Raw genomic sequence first — 22331 nt, forward strand, 5'->3', positions numbered from 1 at the left:
TGGTGAATGGGAGGGATGTCCAGAGTAGGGGGCAGTGCTGGTGGTCCAGCCCATGAAGCCTGTTCTCTGTGCTGCAGGGCTGCTGGCTGTCACAGAGCTCTGATACCAGCTGCCCACTCAGGACATGCTTGGATGAGTCCTAAGACCCATGTTACATCGGCACTGAGGTATGGCACGAACACACAGTGTCAGTGATGAGCACCGTCCCTCTTAGCCCCTTGGCCTGCCTTTCTGCAGGGCAGGTGATACTCATGCACTGGGCTCTTCCTGTGGAGACGGGACAGCTGCACGGACTCCAGCGCAGAGTCCACCCTGCTATACGTGTGGCTGGCGTCACAACCCATGTTTTATTGCTACACATCCGTAATACCTTTTTTCAGTGTTTTTCATATTGTGGTAAAATATACATGACATAAAGTTTGCCATTTTTAAGTGTACAATTAAATGACATTAAGTATATTCACAACATTGTCTAACCATCACCACTATCTATTTCAGAACTTTTTCCCCATTACACTAGCTCCCCATTCCCCATCCCCGCAGCCCCTGGTAACCTCCACTCTTTCTGTCTGAATTTCACTCTAGGAAACTCACCTGAGTGGGCTCTTACAATATTTGTCCTTTGGGGATGGGCTCATTTCACTTAGCATAATGACTTCAAGGCTCACCTGTGTCATAGCATAAAGGAGCACATCGATCCTTTTTTTTTTTTAAAGATTGGCACCTGAGCTAACAACTGTTGCCAATCTTTCTTTTTTTTTTCTGCTTTTTCTCCCCCAGTCCCCTCAGTTCATAGTTGAATGTTTTAGTTGTGAGTCCTTCTAGTTGTGGCATGTGGCACGCTACCTCAGCATGGCCTGACAATCAGTGCCATGTCTGCGCCCAGCATCCGAATCAGTGAAACCCAGGGCCACTGAAGTGGAGCGTGTGGACTTAACCACTCGGCCACGGGGCTGGCCCCATATCGATCCTTTTAATAACAAGAATGTCCCATCATATATCCCACATTTTGTTTATCCATCTGTCAGTGGACCCTTGCATTGTTTCCAACTTTTGGCTGTTATAAATAAGGCTGCTGTGAACATGGTGTACAAGTGTCTGTTCAAGTCCCTGTTTTCACTTCTTTTGGGCATATTTGTAGGAGTGGAATTGCTGGATCCTATGGGAATTCTATGGTTAACTTTTTGAAGAATCATCCAACTGTTTTCTACAGTGGCCACACCATTTCACATTCCCACCAGTGGTGTGTGAGGCTTCTGATGTCTCCACCTCCTCACCAACACTAGCTATTACAGGCGTACCTCAGAGATACTGTGAATTCACTTCCAGACCACCACAATAAAGGGAATATCACAATAAAGTGAGTCACTGACAGTTTTTGCTTTCCCAGTGCATGTAAAAGTTATGTATACTGTAGTCTGTTAAGTGTGCAATAGCATTATATCTAAAAAACAATGTGCATACCTTAGTTAAAAAATACATTATTACTAAAAATTGCTAACCATCATCTGAAGCCTTCAGCAAGCCCTAAGCTTTTTGCTGATGGAGGGTCTTGCCTTGGTGTTGATGGCTGCTGACTGATCAGAATGGTGGTGGCTGAAGTTTGGGTGGCTGTGGCAGTTTCTTAAAATAACCCACAGAACTTCTTTCAGAATTGTAGTCTATCTTCTCAGACCCTGTTGCTGCTCTATCAACTAAGTTTGTGTGACATTCTAAACCCTTTGTTGTCATTTCAGCAGTCTACACACTATTTGCACAGGAGTAGATTCCATCTGAAGAAACCACTTTTTTTGCTCATGCATGAGAAGCACCTCCTCATCTGTTAAAGTTTTATCATGAGATTGCAGCAATTGAGTCACATCTTCAGGCTCCACTTCTAATTCCAATTCTCTTACTGTTTCCACCACATCTGCAGTTACTTCATCTACTGAAGTCTTGAACCCCTCAAAGTCATCCATGAGGGTTGAAATCAGCTTCTTCCAAACTCCTGTTAATGTTGATATTTTGACTTCTTCACATGAATCCTGAGTGTTCTTAATGGCGTCTAGAATGGTGAATCCTTTCCAGAAGGTTTTCAATTGATTTTTCCCAGATCCATCAGAGGAATCACTATCTATGGCAGCTATAACCTTAGGAAATGTGTTTCTTAAATAATCAAACTTGAAAATTGAAATTTAATCTGTGGACTGCAGAATGGATGTTGTGTTAACAGCATTCATCTCATTGTACATCTCCATCAGAGCTCTTGGGTGACCAGATGCATTGGCTATGAGCAGTAATATTTTGAAAGGAGAATCTTTTTTCCTGAGCAGTAGGTCTCAATAGTAGGCTTAAAATATTCAGTAGATGATGTTGTAAACAGATGGGCTGTCATCCAAGCTTTGCTGTTCCATTTACAGAGGACAGAGTAGATTTAGCATAATTCTTAAGGGCCCTAGGATTTTTGGAATGATAAATGGGCATTGGCTTCAACAGTAGCCCCTAACAAGAGAGTCAGCCTGTCCTTTGAAGCTTTGAAGCCAGGCCTTGACTTCTCTCTAGCTGTGAAAGCCCTAGATAGCATCTTCTTCCAATAGAAGCTATTTCCTCTACATTGAAAAATCTATTGTGTAGTGTAGCCACCTTCATTAAGTATCCTAGTTGGATCTCTAGATAACTTGCTGCAGCTTCTACACCCACACTTGCCACTTCACCTTGCACTTTTATGTTATGGAGATGGCTTCTTTCCTTAAACCTCATGAACCCACCTCTGCTCGCTTCAAGCTTTTCTTCTGCAGCTTCCTCCCCTCTCTCAGCCTTCACAAAATTGAAGAGAGTTAGGGCCTTGCTCTGGATTAGACCTTGGCTTCAAGGAATGATGTGGCTGGTTTGATCTTCTATCTAGACCACGAAAACTTTCTCCATATCAGCAATAAGGCTGTTTTGCTTTCTTATCATTCGTGTGTTCACTGGAGTAGCACTTTAAATTTCCTTCAAGAACTTTTCCTTTGCATTCACAACTTGGCTAACTGTTTGGCGTAAGAGGCCTGGCTTCGGCCTGTCTCGGCATTTGACAAGCCTTCCTCACTAAGCTTACTCATTTCTAGCCTTTGATTTAAAGTGAGAGATGTGCAACTCTTCATTTCACTTGAACACTTAGAGGCCATTGTAGGGTTATTACTTGGCCTAATTTCAATATTGTTGAGTCTCAGGGAATAAGGAGGCCCAAGGAGAGGGAGATAGATGGAGAAATAGCCAATTGGCGGAGCAGTCAGAGCACACACATTTATTAAGTTTGGCCTCTTACATGGGCACGGTTTGTGGCGCCCCCGAATAATTACAGTTGTAACGTCAAAGGTCACCATAAAAATAGAATAATGATGAAAAAGTTGAAAATATTGAGAATTACCAAAATGTGACACAGAGACACAGTGTGAGTAAATGCGGTTGGAAAAATGCTGCCAATAGTCTATACAGAAGTGGAAATATACTGATGTACACCAGACATTTATACCATGTCACAAACCAATGTGACTTCAATAGAAAAAATTTTAAAAAAATAAAAATAAGATAAAGAAAAGAAAAATGGTGTCACTAGGCTTGCTGGACGCAGGATTGCCACAAACCTTCAGTTTGTTAAAAAGGCGGCATCTGCCAAGTGCAATAAAATGAGGTATGCCTGTATTTGTCTTTTTGATTCTGGCCATCCTAGTGGGTGTGGAGTGGTATCTCGTTGTGGTCTTGATTGGCATTTTCCTCATGGCAAAGGATGTTGAGCCTCTTTTCATGTGCTTATTGGCCATTTTGTATCTCTTCTTTGGAGAAATGCCTGTTAAGATCCTTCTCCCGTTTTTTAAATTGGGTTGTCTGTCTTTTTATTGTTGAGTTGTAAGAGTTCTTTATGTGTTCTGGGTATAAGTCCCTTATCAGATACGTGATTTGTAAAATTTTTCTCCAGTTCTATGGACTTGTCTTTTCATTCTCTTAATAATGTCCTTTGAAGCACAAATATTTTTAGTTTTGATGACATCCAGTTTATCTGTTTTTTCTTGTTTCCTGTGCCTTTGATGTCATGCCATTCTGTTGTCTTTTGTACACATTTCTCATGAGGCAACATAAAGAGAGAATTTTCACGTGTCCTTTTAAGTCCTCAAATACATAAATTACACTGTTCTTGTAGACTCTGCATCTTCTGTGAAACAGAACACCCCTCTGGAAACATGGAGATTATTCTGAGCTTTCCGTCTACTACAGGGAGCAGGCAGTGCTCCAGAAATCTGATGCCTTATCTTGGTTGGAAGTACATTTTTCCTGTTGCGGTGGAGATGAACCTGACCACTTTTCTGTCTCTGTTTATGGGGTGACAGATCTATGAACATGTGTGAGGGACAGCGGCTCTTTAGATCTATGCTGTTTCCCACTTCTGCCCCACTGTTGGAATTTTTTTTTTTTAAGATTTTATTTTTCCTTTTTCTCCCCAAAGCCCCCTGGTACGTAGTTGTATATCTTTTCTTAGTTGTGGGTCCTTCTACTTGTGGCACGTGGGATGCCGCCTCAGCGTGGCCTGATGAGCGGTGCGATGTCCGCGCCCAGGATCTGAACTGGCGAAACCGTGGGTCACTAAAGCACAGCGCATGAACTTAACCACTCGGCCATGGGGCCGGCCCTGGAATTTCACACACACGCACACACACACCCCCACACACACCCATGCCACAAATAGGAAATAAACTTTTAAATAAGACCTTTTAATTTTCTCTTGGTTATCATAGATGATTTGATTGTCCTGGGAAAAGAAGTCTACCTCAAGGTGTTTTTTGTTTGCTTTTTACTTAACAGTGTCTGTTTACCGGATGGTCACCTTTTTTAGTATGTGGGTGACAAATTTAAAGAATAAAATATTCACCAGGAATCCATTATAGGAGTCCTTGGAATAGGAAAATAATAGTTTATCTTCCTGAAAAGAAAATGGGAAAGTTAAGGGGGTAGAGAAGTGTGTCTTTCCTGTCTGCCTCATCTTTTCTCTGTCCTTATATCAAGAGAAGGGCAAATGTTGTCGAGAGAAGCAGCTAAAAGTAAGAGGCTGGCCCCGGAGATCTGGCCAGGGACTCTGCTTCGGGGATCTCATGGCCAACCTGCAGCCACCGGAGCTGTTCCTACAGCAACCTTTCAGTCTGCTCCTCAGTCATCTGCCTGCCTTGACGGCCATAGGTCTCTCCACCCCTGCCTCGGAATGCCCACTCTAGTTCTTGCTGTTTGTGTCCACCTGGGACTAGGGCTCAGGAAGAGACATTTAGGCCCTTGGCCTCTGCCCAGGCACTTCCATGTACAGACTCACCCCAACCAGCTTTGGTCTCTGGTGCACAGGCTGTGCTGCAGATGCTCACGTCCCTACTATGCGGGGGACAGGTAGAGCGCCTGGGGACTGAGCTAGGTGGGGCCAGAAGAGCAGCAGCTATGATGATGTGACGCAGGTTTGTGGGGTGATTGCATTAAGTCAGAGGAGAGACTGACGGTCAGATTTCCTTTGTGATTTTCCTGAACTTTCTACTGTCCACCTCTGCCCTGCTGCTGCCCCATCCTCCCTGTAGCCCTGTTCCTGACCCACCTCTACCACTTCCCGGGCCGGCATCCTCCTTCCTACTCTCCCTCCTAATACTGCCTCTAAAACGGCCTCCTAGGTGCTGCAGAAAGCCCTGGACGTGGACACTGTCCAGCGAGAGCTTCCCCACGAGGTGGACCAAGTGCACCTGGAGGTTTTGGAGCTTCGGAAGCAGGTGGCTGAGCTTGAGGAGCGTCTCGGGACAGCCTGGAAGGAAGGCAGGGTAGTTTCAAGCAGGCAGCAGCTGCGAGCTCCTGACTCCACGGCCCTTAGGAGAGAGGTGGGTCCCCTGCGCTGGCCCCTGATCCGCCCCTGCCGCTGGCCTGTCCAGGGTCTTCTGTGTGTGCTCTGCCCTCTCCATGGCTGGTGTGGGCTGTGAAGTCACCCAAGCAAGGGCCCCACCTCCACTTTCTGCCTCTTCCTTCCTGGGCCGGCTCTCACGTTTGGGTCTCTTCCTGGACAGACACCCTGTTGAAGGGTGCAGCCCATCCCTCAGGGCTGTAGGTCTTTAAGGTCCCGCCCTTTGGAACCCGTGTGTAGGAGACTGCACGTGTGAACACGGCTCTTCTGTTTCCTCTGAAACAGGAGTCCTGACTCCTTGCTGAGAGGGCTCTGCGAAACCCTAAAATCCATGCAAACTGCAGTTTTCCTTTCAAGAGGACCCTCAGGGGTGACCGTATTGTGTTATGAGTTTCTCAGAGCGTTTACAACTGCTGCGCACATACATGTGACAGTGGGCCACCCTGGGCGGTGGCATGGGGGCTCTCATCCTGCTCGTGGTCAGGCCGTCACACCCAGTGCCCGTCTGGTGCTGTGGCTGGTGTGAGCCAAGGTTCCAGGCCATGGAGAGAGCTCTGCGGCAGCGTGTCGTCCCCACATATCTGACACACAGGTCTTACCGCATCTGTCTGTCTTCTTACCAGAGGCCATGATGGAAGTGTCATAAAGAATGGGCCTTCTTTATGGGGTGTCCTCTGACATGCCTCCCAAGCCGTCTGTCGCTTACCTGCAGTGACCTGTGATGACCTGGATTACCTGGGATTGTTTGCAGTTGCCTGAGGTTACCTGTGGTGACCTGTGATTACCTGTGGTGACCTGTGTTACTTTTGGTGACCCATGGTTACCTGTGGTGACCTGTGATGTCCTGGATTACCTGGGATTATTTGCAGTTTCCTGAGGTTACCTGTGGTGACCTGTGGTGACCCGCGGTTACCTGTGGTGAGTGGCGTTACCTGTGGTGACCCTGTGTTACGTGTGGTGATCCACGTTACCCCTGGTGACCCGCGGTTACCTGTGTGACCTGCGATTACAGATGATGACCTGTTCATCAGCAAAAGCTTTCAGGGACAGTAACATGATGTCTGGAAGGCGTGAAGAGTCCTCTGGCAGAATCAGTGTGTGTTGTGTGTGCCTCCAGTAGCTCGTGTTCCATGGGCCACGTTTGGAGACTGGTACTTGGGATCCAAGGGGGACACGGCTCCAGGATGCACCACCGGGGGCTATGAAGAGACCAAGGAGAAGATGCGGTCTGTGGCACTCTCTGGCTCAGGGGATGTGAGGAGGGTGCAGAGGAGCCTTGTTGGGGACGCATTGTGAGGGGTGCCTGCAGAGGGAGACGGGGAGGCTGAGGTGTCCTGGGCCCCACAGGGGCACAAGCAGGTGGGATGCTGAGCCGTCTGTGCCATCAGTAAACGCAGGCCGACCTTAGAGATTTTCAGGTTCAGTTCCAGACCACCGTGACAAAGTGAATATCATGATAAAGGAAGGTGCGTGAATTTTTTGGTTGCCCAGTGCACATAAAAGTTATGTTTACACTGTCCCATCATCTGTTAAGTGTGCAGTAACATTATATCTAAAAAAACAAAGAACATACCTTAATTAAAAAGGGCTTTATTACTAAATGCTAACCATTATCTGAGCCTTCAGAAAGTCATAATGTTTTTGCTGGTGGAGGGTCTTTTTTTTTTTCCTGAGGAAGATTAGCCCTGAGCTAACTACTGCCAGTCCTCCTCTTTTTGCTGAGGAAGCCTGGCCCTGAGCTAACATCGTGCCCATCTTCCTCTGCTTTATATGTGGGACACCTACCACAGCATGGAGTGCCAAGCAGTGCTATGTCTGCACCTGGGATCCGAACCAGCGAACCCCGGGCCGCCGAGAAGCAGAATGTGCAAACTTAACCGCTGCGCCACCGGGCCGGCCCTGGTGGAGGGTCTTGTAAAAGACGCAGTATCTGCGAAGCACAGTAAAGCGAAGTGTGTCTGTAGGTGCCATCCCCAAGAGCCCAGGCACCTAACCCCTCCCCTGGGCCCCAGGCTTCCCTGAAACTCTGCAACTTGAGGGGTGGGTGGTGGCCTGGGGGGGCTGTGGGCCCCGGTCCCACCTGGGCAGCCAATGTGGGGGTGAGAGATCTGCTCTCACTTGTGCCCACAGCTCATTCCAGGTGCTGGGCCACAGCCAAGGGGCTCTAGCAGTTCTCCTGTTGGCCCTCACAGAACGCACCGATCCCACTTGTTAGAGTGAGGGAGGAAGAAATCACACAAAGAAGCAGAATTTAAAATAGAGGTGTTTAATCCTATGGCAGACAGGCTGGGAGCCCAAGCAATTTGAGGCCCATCGCAGCTCTCCCAGGGCAGGTGGAACGGACGAGCTCTCTAGGCCTTCGTTTCTGTACAGCCACCAGGGTCTCGCATTCCTGCCAGGTCTAGGCATCCTGTGACCTTGGTGAGGTCACTTTCTGGGGGAGAAGTTTGAGGCACAGGAAACCCAAGTGGCCAGTCCCTCTGCCCAGACCAGGCCCACCCAGGCTCGCGCCCATAATTGCCTAGCTGTGTGTCAGGTGCCTGGAGAAGAGGATGGGGGCACCAGGCTTCCTGCAGCCCGGAGAGCAGTTACAGCTTGAGAAAGAGGGAAGACTGAGAGGGCTGGGATGCCCCCTGCGGGGCGAGTTGGGGTTAGAGTTAGCAGTGTAAAGTCATGGGTTATTTGAGAGTGAGCAAGCAATAGGTAGGTAGGCAGAGAAACTGGTGTGTGCCCAGATTCCTGGCTCTGCCCGCCCTGAATGCCTGAGAGCGGTGACTCCCCAGGAGCGATGAGCGCACCCAGTGCAAGATCTTGGGTCTGAATTCCCTCCTCTGCTGAGAGGAACCAGGATAAGTGGCTGATTCCATTGTGGAGACGTGACAGAAGGATTCAGGGACCAGCTTAAAGGACCCCCCTTGACCCAGTTCAGGCCAGTGATCATGAAGTCAGGGTTCCAATCCACTGAATAAAATGGGCAGTCGAGTCCATGCTGCTGCAAATAAACAGATGAAGAAAGAAAGGGGAGAGGCAAGCTCTTCCTTACATTAGAATATAGACTAGCAAATGTAAGAGGAGTGCCGCAGCTGGGGAGTCGTGCATGGATGGATGCCACAATCAGGAACAAGGCACTTACGCAGCGTCTCCCCACAAATTGCTTCCTAATTACAAAGGGAAATAGGAACTTTCCAATGGAGCAGCCTGCAGATGCCACTTAAGGAGGGATCAGCTCCCATCGCCGACCCTGGGACAGACATCATGGTCTTCGAGGAGACCTGAGACAGACCCAGACCAAGGGCCGTACTGAGATCAACAGGCCCCTCCTGTGAGAGAGGTCTCGTTAGGAGGCTGAGGGCACCTGGGACACGGATGTGCCGCAGCATCCTGGGCGCTGGGCAGGAGAAGCAAGCTATGAAGGGCAGTATTTGGGCAGTTGGCGGAGTTTTCATGTGGACTGTGCGTTAGGGCCTCGCGTTGTATCCATGTTCAATTTCTGGTTTTGGTAACCTTGGGTATTAAGAGAATGTCCCAACTGAAGTATTTAGGCGTAAAAGGGCACAACATCTCGACTTACTCTCAAAGTTCAGCAGAGCGCGAATCTGGCGAATCTGGCGAAGGGTACCTGGAGCCCGTGTGCCGTCCTTGCGGTTTTCTACAGGTTTGAGATTCTGCCTGACAGAAGCCAGTCCCCTTCACTCCCCCAGTCGAGAGGAAGGGATGATGCAGCACTTCTCCACAGTGCCCTGGAACCACTACAGCGCCAGGTGGCTGCAGGTTCAGCTTTTCACGTTTCTCTCGTCTCTAGTGAGCCCCAGCCTAGTGCCCACTTGGGCCCCTCCCTCAGAGGGGAGACTGGTGGATGGCAGGATGGACGGCCGGACTGAGGGGGTCTTGCCACCTCCTGCCGGCTGGGCTTCCCCCATGCCTTCCTGCCTGGCTGCCAAGAACACAACACGAGGGCCCGCTGGGGGGACAGTGTTGGCTGGCGGTCCCTCGGCTGGCTCCGCCTAGAGGCCCCTCGGCTGGCTCCGCCTGGAGGCCCGGGAACCTGCAGAGGGATTTGAATCCACCCTGGAGCCAACCCAGTGAGAGCCAGGGTTCGGGCTTGCTCTGGTCCAGGCCTCGGCCTCCCAGAGTACTTCTCCTTGGAGTCCATCACTCCCTGCTGCCCTTGGGGACAGAATCGTCATTAAGACATCTCAGCGGCCAAGCTTTCCCTCTACTACACAGACATCTCCCTTCCCCGCCAAGATGCTGGGATTAGCACCTGGAGCAGGTGAAGGCAGTGGGCAGTGTGGGGTGGACAGGGCCAGCACGGGATGGGATCAAGTGGGCTCTGAAGCACGCAGTAGTTCAGAAGAAGTGCCTGACTCTGTCTCTAGTCACTATTAGCATTTTATCATTATTGTGGGGAGATACTTTTAGAGAGTCATCAAAATAAATGTGATCTTGCTAGAAACTGAGCCCAAGATAGATGAGGTCCCCGGCTCAAGTCCCCACTTGGTGGGCACAGCCACAGTGACTAGATGAGGGTCGTTTAAAATTGTGACTCGCCAGCCTGAGCCCGGCCACAGGCTCTGGCCACTGTCGGCTCCTTCTTCATGCCAGGGGCAGGCTTTCGGGGGAGGGGTTCTGCTTTTGGAGAGGCTTTTAAATCTCTTCATTGTTCTGGGGTTTGCAAAGTCTGTTTTCAGGACTGTTCTTTCCTCACTTAAAATAACACGAGAGAATCCAACAGCATGTTCCCAAAGAGGACCAGGCCTTGAGAATGGACCGCTGGCTGAGTTCCCCGACCCTAGGGCCAAGCTCGCCTGGAAGGCTGTGACATTTTCACAGCGAGTCAGGTCTGCCCCTTCAGGGCAGTGGAGCCCCCATGCGTGAATCCACCCTCCAGGCCTCCTCTCCTCCGGGTGTGTCCCAGCCCCCTGCAGGCCTGAGGGCTCCCTGTCCTGTCCTGTGCCCTTGAGACACCGTGAACGAGGCCGATGCTCTGCGCTGGCTGAGAGCAGCCACAAGCCACTTGCACCCTGGGGAAAGGAGTCAGATTTGGGTGCTTGGGCTGCGGTGAGGCCTCCCCAGTGCTGCGGGGCTGCAGGAGCTCTCTGTCTTCCTTTGTGGTCTCACCTCCACAACCCCCCTTTATGCTGCTCTAGCCTGTGGCACGCCAGAGGCACGAGTGTGCATTCACCACAGCTTCTAGGCCACCTGAGGAGCAGTGGCCACCAGAGGGCATGGGCACCTGCCAGCCCTGGAGAGGCGCACTAGGAAACAGGGCCAGGGCAGGGCATGCTGGTCTGCTGCAAGGACTTGGCACCGGTTCTTGGTGCTGGTGCAAGCTGGTATGGCCAGGATGGGGCACAGTGCAGCTTTCACAGGTGTCAGGAGCAGCCACGCTTAAGTAAGACCTGCTTCCCTCAGGGCCTTGGACTCACCGTTCCTCCTGGGCCCCTGCCCGGCACAGAGGCGGCCCTACACATGTTCTTCTTCTTCCTTTCTCTTATTCCCCACATGAGTGTGACCACGTGTCTGCGTGCTGGGCCAGTGAGTCCAGGATGGGGTTAGCAGGGCTTTAGGACTACATGGTGCGTCCCAGGGTCAGGGGAGCCCAGGGAAGATTCAGGGCCCAGAAGCTGAGGCCCCAGGTGGCTATGTTTCTTCCCTTCGATTTTTCTCTGCTCCTGCTTCAACCGGTCTGGCCTGTGGCTGGTTGAGGGGAGTCCGAACTGCAGCTGGAGAAAGTGCCTGAGACATGAGTCAGGAATCAGGGCAGACAGAGCCTGAGAGGAGACGGAAGGGGGCCCAGCGAGGGAGGGCAGCAGGAGGTGATGGGAGAGGGCTGCCACTAGCACAGCCAAGAGCAGAGTGACCCAGCAGCGCAGAGTCCAGGGCAGGCGGGGAGAGAGTGAAGGAGGCGGCTGGGGTCCCACCGTGGCTGCCCGTCAGACCTCTGCCAGCTCCCCTCCACGCCAGGCAGCAGCCCTTGGGCAGCAGGCACCCAGCCTGTGACTGCGGTGCCCACGCAGGGGTCCCGTCACCCATGCAGCCCCGGTGCGCCCTGGGGCCTGTTGGAGGCTGGTCATGGGGGTCAACTGGCTCCTTATCATTTTCACTGGAAAGACACAAAGGCAGAGTGGGGAGGGCGGGAGCGGAAGACTCTGGAGGGGGCAGGGGCTGTGAGGGGCCCAGGAACTGGCATGCAGAGTCGCTGAGGGGCAGGCCTTGGCCTGGGAGATTCATTGGCCTTCATTCATCCTCCTTGTGAAAGAGGTATCGTCCACGGATGCGTGGCTGTCTTCCATCTCACGCTAAAGTGCGGGAGCAGTTGTCCCTTTTGTCTCTGTTTCAAAAGGATGTTGCCCATTATGCTGGTTTGGGGCCGGCCGGGCAGGGGCGCCCACCATCCACACCTCACCCCCAGTTCTCCCCTCTCCTACCTGGGGGCTTGTCTCACAGGCTGTTTGCTGTATGGGTTTTGTTCACAGGACCCTGCAGATGGAGCATCCTTGGGGACAGTGGAGCAGGGGACGTTCTCTGTGCACCTGGGCCCGGAGGCACAGCCCACACAGGCCTTGTCTGTGCCCCGACTCCAGAGGAAACTAAAGGAGGCTGCCCGAAAAATCCTGCACCTCCGCCTGGAGAAGGAGCAGCTCCTGGAGATGGGGAACAGGCTCCGCGCAGAGCTGGGCCGCCCCACAGGTGAGTCCTGGGAGCGTCGGCCTGGGGCGCCCCTGTGGTCAATGGCATGAGGGGGCCTCACAGACGTGCTTTTTTCCTCTGGCCTGCCTCTCCGGAAGGGGAAGGAGAAGGGAACCCAGATGCCAATCACTGGGACAGAGGCAAGAGGAGGGACCAGGGAAGGCGTGGAGCGCCTGGGGCGGAGGGAGGGGTCTGGCCCAGACTTCTCAGGAGGGCAGGAGGGAGAACAGAAGCCGCCCTTGTGGAGCAAAGCTGAGGCTGGGGTCAGGAGTCACCAGCACAGGGCAGAGCTCCATCTCCATGCTGGGAGTTCCACAAGCCCGCCCCTCTGGCAACATTTGTGAGAAAAATACCACAGGTCAGCGAAGCAGCTGGCCTTTCTCTGCAGCTTTGTGGCGAGCAGCAAAGGCTGCCATGTTCCCAGGCTGGCTCTGGCTGCGGACATCTCCAGACAGAGGCAGCAGTGTCTCCACTGCGACCCAGGCCGGGACTGTCGGCCTGCAGATGCCCAGGCTGCCTGTGGTGCCTCGGAGGTGCTGGTTCCTAAGAAGGGCATGCGACACTTATGTCTGACCCTTGGAAAATGGATGCACTCATGTTCTGGGACAGCTCCAGGCTGCCATCGAGGACAAAGAACCCCGGTCTGAGGGTCCTGTGGGATATCATCAGAGTTGGCCAGACAAGCACCAAGGGCCTTGGTGCAGAGCACCTTGGCTCTGTCTAAGCCTTGGCGCCGTCCTGAGCAGACACTTTCCTGGATGCCTGGTCAGACTGCCTTTCAGGTCCCTATCACTTTCCTGTAGCACCTAGGCATAGACCCCGTTTCCCACACAGCCTCCCCCTCACCTTCTGTGGTGTCTGCCTGTCCCTCCTTTCCCAGCAAGAGCTTTGAGTGACTCATTGTGATGATCGCAACACAGGGGGGCCTTGGGATTCCAGCCCCTCGGCGGTGTGAGACTGAGGCCATGCCTGCTCTCCTGTGCATTGCCTGAAAGCTGAGGGGAGGCTGGTGGGCGGCGGAGCCTCCTCAAGGAATCTGCTGGAGGAGTAAAGCCCCAGGCCACTCCGTTGCCTTTTTGAGGCAGAGTGCCCCCAGGTGCCTCTGAAGGGCTGAGAATCTTGCAAAGGGTGTTTCAGCAAAGATAGTTCCTCTGTGCACTGCAGGGGCTCCTAAGTCCTGACCACTGCAGCACTCAGGAAACAGTCACAAGAGAGGGAGGGAGAAAGCTGGGGGCCATCCTTCATCCTCTAGTCTCTTCCCGGGGCTAAGCTGCGTAAATAATCATAGTAGCTGTTAATATATTAATGTTTTTAGTCCTAAGGTGACTGCTAAAATGACTGCTTGGTTGGGAGGGGGACTTGGGGGCCTCAGGAGCACAGTGGAACTGAAGGGAGTGCTGTCTGTGGGAGGGAGGGTGGAAGCGACTGAGAGTACAGGCAGCTTGTATTCTACAGATGTTTTGCTGCGTGGCTCTGCGTGCCAGGGCCCCAAGGGACAGAGTCAGCCAAAGCTCAGGTATGAAATTCCCTAGGTTGTTCTTTGAGACTGCTGTTGGATGGCCACCTTTTGCATGTGGGATACTTGGAAGACACAGTGTTTTGGAGGCTTTGTCCTCCTAGGAGCCCGCCCCTGGAGAGGGGAATAGTCAGCCGAGCTCAGCGTGTCTCTATTTCCAGCTACACTTCCAGATGCCAGCAGTGTGCCAATCAGCGGGACTGGGCGTCGTCGGGGAACTGGCTCCGTCCCTCTGGACCCCCTCATCGGAGGCCGTTCCCCCTTTCTCTTGTCAACGAAAATAATCCATAACCAATCTATAAATGAAAATTTGGGTGAGTTTATTCTGAGCTTAAATCTTAGGGTTATAACCCGGGAGAGTCTTTCCACAAAGGAACAGAGCACTCCAAAGAAGTGGGGGTACACAGGGCGATTATATACCCTAAAAGAGGGTGTTTCACATATGATTGAAATGTCCCTCCCACAATAGTCACAAGATTGCCCTGTCGGCACAGCACTTGATGGACACAGCAGGTAGTGGGTCTGCTATCTTGATGGACACAGCAGGAAGCAAGTCTATTGTCTCAAGCTGGGCGGTCACAGGTGAGCGCAGCAATCAGTTTCCAGCCTAAGGAAAGATACTTAATCCTTAAGGAGACGCCAACATTGGGAGGGGGAGGGAAGTTGCACCTTTATCTCAAGAGCCTTTGTTCTTGCCATAGGGAATCTCTAAAGCAGATATACAATGCATGCTCAACGGCCTCGGTCAGGCCCTTTTGGAAAGACAAGGTCAGGCCGAATTAGGTTTATACCAAATGGCTTCCTCATATATTCCAATACATCCTATTGCTTGCCATTTTCATTTGTCAACATTGAACTATGTTTTCATTGTCTTCTATGGTGATTTGTCTATATGGGTTTTCTGCCTCTTCTTGGATCAATTTTGGTCCTTTACATTTTGCTAGAAAACTATCCGTAGTCTTCAGCCTCTAGAGTACTACCATAGAGTGCACATAGTCGCCTGTGACGCTACTGTCTTCTGGATCTGCGGCTGTCTCCTTCATTTTCTCAGACTTTCGTAATTGCGGTGATGTGGGATGCACCCTGAACTGCCCTTCCCCTCTGACTGTGCACAAGGGGACTCTTCTCATCTTTGCAGCAAACCCAAGCAGTGAGAAAGCCTCCTCTAAGTAAGATTAAAATTTTTTAAACCACCTAGACGTGAGACAGTCAAAGACCAACAGATTTCGTGTCATTACATTTAAAACATCTTTCAGGAAAAGACATCATAAACAAAGATAAAAGACAGCAGACTGGGGGAAATGTTTGCAACTTATTTGACAGATCAAAAGGATCAGGACCTGAAGTGGGCATCTACAGATCAGGGCAAGGGACCGGGATGGGGAGTCCCGGAAGAAATCCACGGAACTAATGAGGATACGAATGACGCTCAGCCTTTCCAGGAGTCTGAGGAGGGCCAGTGAAGTCAGCCTTCTCAGATGAGAAAGGTTCACACTCAGTGTTGAGGAGAACGTGGGACGCACTTGTTGGTGGGAATCTTCATTAGTGAAGCCTTTTCAGAGGGCAGTTTGGTTTCATCTGCCACATTTTTAAATGTTCATACCGTTTGAATCAGCAATTCTTCTCTTAGAAATCTACTTGAAAGATTTTTCCCACAGATGTGAAAAATACATACGTACAAGGATATTCTTGGCAAGAATTTTGTTACAGTAAGAGAGTAATGGGATCGGTCTAAATGGCCATCCTTGGGGCATTGGAATGCAGACCTTGGAATGCTGCTCAGCTGTTGGAAGTTGGAAGCACGAGGAACAGTCTGTGTCCCCCCAGGGCACTGTCCCCACAGGGCTCTTCTCAAAGTAGTTATGATGGAGAGCCCCTTAATTCCAGTCTATTGTGGATGATACTTTTGTCAAATACAATAAAAATGTGGCAGTTCCAAATTACTTCAAAGGTCCTAACACTTACTCTCATTTTCTGTGTCATTTAGTCACGGGCCTGGAATAGTTCGTGGACAGCCCCGGCCTACTGGCCACACTTCTGCGTACCCTGAGTGGACGTGTCCTTGTGTGAAAGAAGCAACCTGCAGAATCATGTGTGTAGATCAATAAACAGAAGCAGGCGTGTGCACGTATGTGCGTGTAACTGTGTGTGCGTGTGTGGAAGGAAGCATATGGATTTCTCGGCAGCTTGGGGAAGAAAGTGGAGTGAGAAGAGAAGAGTGGAGGAGATTTTGAGGGGTTTGCTCTGTCTATTTGTATGTGATATGCAGTTTGTAAAAATACCAAACGGGCTCCGTTTGTTTCCTTCTGGGAAGGCATCCTCCCTCAAAAGCACGCTGGCAGTGGGCCTTCTGCTCTCCCAGGGAAGTGGTTAGACCCAAAGGCAAAGGCTTTTGGCAAGACTGGTCTGTCTGCATTTTTTTACAAAGATGATTTCTCTGGCTCGTTAATGGTGCAGCTACAGTCATTCAGTGGTACAGAATGACCAACTGTGACCAAAGTATCTTATCATCATTTAAGGACGTTGAAAATGTGAGACCATGGCCCGGCCAAGCTGCACCCACTCCCGTACACCACTCCCACTCCACCCCCTCTCACTGGGAGTGGGTTGTTTCCAGGTGCTTCTCCAGCTGTGTCTGTGGTTGCAGCCGGCAGGCAGGGCTGACCCCAGGGCTCACCTGTACCCACCATGGGGCGTGTCCTCACCTGTCTGCCTCTGGGAAGGGGTCCCCTCCCCATGGGGAGCTAGAGGACCAGCCCCTTCACTGGCCCTGGCTCTTTCACTGCCCATTCAGTCTTCATTCCACATCCCCTGCTGAGCAGGGTCAGGCTCCTGTGCTGGCCATGTCCCTCATGCTGAGGTCCAGACCTTCGGGTCTGCTTTACAGACAGGCAGGCAGTGTGTGGTTGAGGCATGCGGCCAGGAGTCGTCCAGGTGGGCCCTGAGCTTGGCTCTTTGTTCCCCACCTCTTCTCCAGGCCAGTGAGTAGGTGCAGGTGCAGGGAGCTGCCTGTCCTCAAGTTGCACCTGTCCCTGTCCCTGCTCCCGTCAGTCCACAACAAGTGGAAGCACACGGCTGTGGAACCGGCTTCAGTGGGTGACCTAGTGGCCCCCGCTCTGAGTGCTCACCCCTCACCTCTGAGATAGAGACCACGACACCACCCACAGTAGGGTGGAGGCCAAGAGCATGGGGAAGCCAATGCTGCCCGAGCGGGCCTGCTTAGGGGAAGCCAGACAAGGGCAGGCCCAGGGGCCACGTGGCCAGGCAGAGTGGACTTCAATTTGAGCTGGGCTCTCCCCTCGGAGGGAGGAAGAACATTTCCTCTACCTGTTCTAGGTCCTTCTGGCTGGACTATAAATTAAATTGACATGAGACAGAATAACAGGAGAAAATCAAAGCTTTATAACATGCATTGGGGGAGACACTCAGGAAAACTCAGCAACTCAACAAAATGGCCAAACTGTCAGCTTAAGCATCATCTTCAGTTAAAGACAAAGGAAGGTGTTGGGTGTGGTGGAAGGGGAGGAAGGCAGTTCACATGGAGATGGGAAAGCAAATGTTTAGTAGACAGAACTTTGATAAGAGTGGGCTTAGCAAGGACCCTCCTAGTCTATCATGCCCAGAGTTATCTAGGGTGATGGGCTGTCCTGGGCCCCTGCACAGCCTCCCCTACCATCAGCTTCCCTCATCACAGTGGGACATTTGTTACAACTGAGGGACCCACATTGACACATTATGATCACCAAGTTCATTGTGTCCCTTAGGTTCATCTTGGTGGTGTACGTTCTGTGGGTTTGGACACATGTATAATGACATGTATCTACCAGCATAGCATCATACAGAGTGGTTTCTCTGCCCTAAAAATCCCCTGTGCTCTGCTTCATCCCTCCCCCTGAGCCCCTGGCGACCAGTGATCTTTTAAAATTTTTTTCTGAGGAAGATTCACCCTGAGCTAATGTCTGTGCCAGACTTCCTCTATTTTATATGTGGATGGCTGCCACAGCATGGCTGACTGAGTGGCGTAGGTTGGTGCCCACGGTCCAAACCTGCAACCCCGGGCACCAAAACAGAGCGCGCCAAACTCAACCACCACACCACAGGGCCAGCCCCAACCACTGATCTTTTTACATTCTCCACACTTTTCCTTTTCCAGAATCTTGTAGAGTTGGAATCATACAGTGTGAGGCCTTTGATATCTAACATTTTTTAAAAGATTTCTGATTATAAAGAGGCTGTTTTCTCACTGTAAAAATTTAAATGAGTGCTGGGAAGTATTAATTTATACAGGAAAGCACATATTACCAGCTAGAGCTAATCCACATTTTGGTGCCTCTCTGTCCATCCATCAGGGTGTGTGTTCATGCTCACACACACTCTCACACTCCATTACCCACATAGCCACGTGCATTGCACTGTGCCCTGCTCCCTCTGCATGCGCTCTCTCAGTGAACGGCCCACTGTATGCATTTTTGGGTCATGACCACGGCTGGTTGTTTTTAAGGAGATGCTGCATGCTGGTATCCTTTGCTTGTTCCCCAGATGCTCTACAGTCTCTAGGTGGACAGATGCCCTCTGTGCCATCTTCTCAAGAGACATTTAACGTGTTGAGAGAATGAAACAGCCCTCTGAAAAAGTGCCTCATGGGCGTTCTTACAACAGTAAAGTCCTGATGTGGCCAAGCCTCACAAAAACTAGATCTTTATTAGAAAATGGTTTTTGCCAGTCTAGCCAGGTAAAAACATTTCATTGCTTCAATTTGTATTTCTTTAATTTTTGTGTTTGTGGTTTTGTGGCCATTTGTATTTCATTATCATATCATTTTCCTGCTGAATTTTTGATTCATCTAGAAATGATTTGGTAAAAAGAAGAAATTAGGGATCTAGCTTTATTTTTTCTAAATGGTTAGCCAGCTGACCCAATACTACTTTTTAGGCATGTTTACACAAATAGTAAAACATCTATTTACATTTAGCTTATTACTTAGAATTACACGTGTGTATCTAAGATCCTAGGGTAAGAATATATTGATGTATACTACCTAAAGCAATGTGCAGATTCAATGCAATCCCAATCAGAATTCCAATGACGTTCTTCACGGAAATAGAACAAAGAATCCTAAAATTCATATGGGGCAACAAAAGACCCCGAATTTCTAAAGCAATCCTGAGAAAAAAGAACAAAACGGGAGACATCACAATCCCTGACTTCAAAATATACTACAAAGCTATAGTAATCAAAACAGTATGGTACTGGTACAAAAACAGGCACAAAGATCAATGGAATAGAACTGAAAGCGTAGAAATAAAACCACACATCTATGGACTGCTAACCTTTTGGATAAAGGAGCTAAGAACATACTGTGGAGAAAGGAAAGTCTCTTCAATAAATGGTATTGTGAAAACTGGGAAGCCACATGCAAAAGAATGAAAGTAGACCATTATCTTTCACCATACACAAAAAATTAACTCAAAATGGATCATAAATTGAAGGTACGACCTGAAACCATAAAACTCCTAGAAGAAAATATAGGCAGTACACTCTCTGACATCTGTCTTAGAAGGATCTTTTTCAATACCATATCTACTTGGGCAAGGGAAACAAAAGAAAATATAAACAAGTGGAACTTCATCAGCTTAAAGAGCTTCTGCAAGGCAAAGGAAAGCGGGAACAAAACAAAAAGCCCACCAACTGGGAGAAAATATTTGCAAATCATATATCTGAGAAGGGGTTATTCTCCATAATGTATAAGGAACTCACACAACTGAACAATAAAAAAACAACCTGATCAAAAAAATGGGCAGAGGATATGAACAGATATTTTTCCGGAGAAGATGTACAGATGGTCAATAGGCACATGAAAACGTGTTCAGCATCACTAATCATCAGGGAAATGCAAATCAAAACTACACTAAGATATCACCTTACACCTGTCAGAATGGCTATAATAACCAAGACCAAAAATAAGAAATGTTGGAGAGGTTGTGGAGAAAAGGGAGCCCTCATACACTGCTGGTGGGAATACAATCTGGTGCAGCCACTGTGGAAAATAGTATGGAGATTTCTCAAAAAATTAAAAATAAAATACCAGGGACCGGCCCCGTGGCCGAGTGGTTAAGTTCATGTGCTCCGCTGCGGCAGCCCAGGGTTCGGATCCTGGGCGCAGATATGGCACCGCTCGTCAGGCCACATTGAGGCGGCGTCCCATATGCCACAACTAGAAGGACCTGCAACTAAGATATACAACTATGTCCAGAGGGGATTTGAGGAGATAAAGCAGAAAAAAAAAAAAAAAGATTGGCACAGTTGTTAGCTCAGGTGTCGATCTTTAAAAAAAAAGAAGAAATACCATATGACCCAGCTATCCCACTACTGGGTATTTATGCAAAGAACTTGAAATCAGCAATTCAAAGAGACTTATGCACCCCTATGTTCATTGCAGCATTATTCCCAATAGCCAAGAAGTGGAAGCAATCCAAATGCCTGCGGACTGATGATTGGATAAAGAAGATGTGGAATATATACACAATGGAATACTACTCAGCCATAAAAAAGACAAAATTGTCCCATTCGCAGCAACATGGATGGACCTTGAGGGTATTAAGTGAGATAAGCCAGACAGAGAAAGGCAAACACCGTACGATTTCACTCATATGTGAAAAGTAAACACATGGACAAAGAGAATAGATTAGTGGCTACCAGAGGGGAAGAGGGTTGTGGGCTGGGCACAAAGGGGAAAGGAGCACATTTATATGGTGACTGACGAATGATAATGTACACCTGAAATTTCACAATATTATAAACTGTTATGACCTCAATTAAAAAAAAGATTAAAAATACTAGATTGGTGTAAGAAGACATCATTCTAGAAAGAGGTCAGAAGAAGATCATTTTATGAGACAGAGAATTTACTGCCCACAGGCTCTTCTTCCAGGAGCTGCTGAAGGAGAGCCGGCAGATCCCTGACAGGAGTCTCCTTCCCTCCCAGGGCCGCTCAGAAAAGACAGGTGAGGTGCGAGTGTGACCGAGTGCTCTCGAGGGCCCTGGGAGATGCCATGTGTGGCAGGTGCTGACGTCACAGGGCAAAAACGGCAAGAGTCTCAGTCAACAAGTTCATCAATGTGACTGAAAATTATGGCTTCTCCACCAATCCAGTAGTTCACTTAACATAATTCCCTCAAGGTCCATCCATATTGCTGCAAATGGCAAGGTGAAGGCAATCCATTGCCAGCTGAGGAATTAAGTCCATCAAAATTGAGCGAACTTTGCTGAGATTTAACACATTTCATGTCTTTTTTTTGAGTAGCTTTTTTTTTAACTTTGGTAAAATACGTATAACATAAACTTTACCGTTTAAATCACTATGAAGTGTACAGTTCATTGTCATGAATTACATTCACAGTGCTATGCAACCATCACCACCGTCTGTTCCGGAAGGTTTTCATCACCCCAAAGGAAATCCTGCACTCAGCAGTCATTCCCTGTTCCCTTCCCACTGATGGTCACCAACCTGTTTTCTGTCTCTATGGGTTTGCCTATTCTGGACATTTCATTTTAAGCCAGACACAAATGGAATCGAACCCTATGTGACCTTTTCTGTCTGGCTTCTTTCACCAAGCATGTTTTTGAGGTTTGTTCACATGGTGGCGTGTATCAGTGCTTCATTCCTTTTCATGGCTGAATAATATTCCATTGTATGGATAGACCACACTCATTCATCAGTAATGGACATTTGGGTGTTTTCTGTCTTTTGGCTATTGTTAATAATACTGCTGGAAACCTTCACATAGAAGTTTTTGTTTGAACCTGTTTTCAATTCTTTTGGATATATACCTAGAAATAGAATTGCTGGGTGATATAGTAATTCTCCGTTTAACTTACTGAGGAGCCACCAAACTCTTTTCCACAGCAGCTGCACCATTTTACTTTCCCATCAGCAATGGATGGGTGCTCTGAGTTCTCTGCATCCTCGCCCACACTCATTTTCTGTCTTTTTGATTTTAGCCATCCTAGTGGGTGCAAAGTAGTATCTCATTGTGATTTTGATTTTGCATTTCCCTGATGACTAAGCCATTGAGCATCTTTTCATGGGCTTGTTGGTCATTTGTGTGCCTTCTGATTTCCTAGTTTCTAAGCTCAGGTATCACAAACCAAGGAAAATAATTTCATTTCCAAATTTTGTCCTGATATGTCCTTTTATTACCTGGAAAAAACTGATACATTACTTTAGGACCCACCTCAGGA

General features: G+C 49.3%; 1 protein-coding gene across 12 annotated transcripts in view; it reads left to right on the plus strand.

Moving 5' to 3' along the window:
* CCDC57 (coiled-coil domain containing 57) overlaps positions 1 to 22331 on the plus strand; it is a 120966-nt gene that overhangs the window by 63213 nt on the left and 35422 nt on the right. For 5 of the 12 annotated variants that reach the window (XM_070559613.1, XM_070559616.1, XM_070559612.1 and 2 more), the window contains 3 exons: positions 5661 to 5861; positions 12361 to 12574; positions 14252 to 14404. In XM_070559613.1, coding sequence (XP_070415714.1) covers positions 5661 to 5861; positions 12361 to 12574; positions 14252 to 14404 — 568 coding nt within the window. Of the gene's footprint in view, positions 1 to 5660; positions 5862 to 12360; positions 12575 to 14029; positions 14091 to 14251; positions 14405 to 14559; positions 14739 to 16077; positions 16183 to 22331 lie in introns of those variants that run through there. The other 7 variants (XM_070559618.1, XM_070559619.1, XM_070559615.1 and 4 more) reach the window with 4 other exon arrangements.

This window comes from Equus przewalskii, chromosome 10 (assembly GCF_037783145.1).
Source record: "Equus przewalskii isolate Varuska chromosome 10, EquPr2, whole genome shotgun sequence".
In the NCBI taxonomy this organism is placed as follows: domain Eukaryota; kingdom Metazoa; phylum Chordata; class Mammalia; order Perissodactyla; family Equidae; genus Equus; species Equus przewalskii.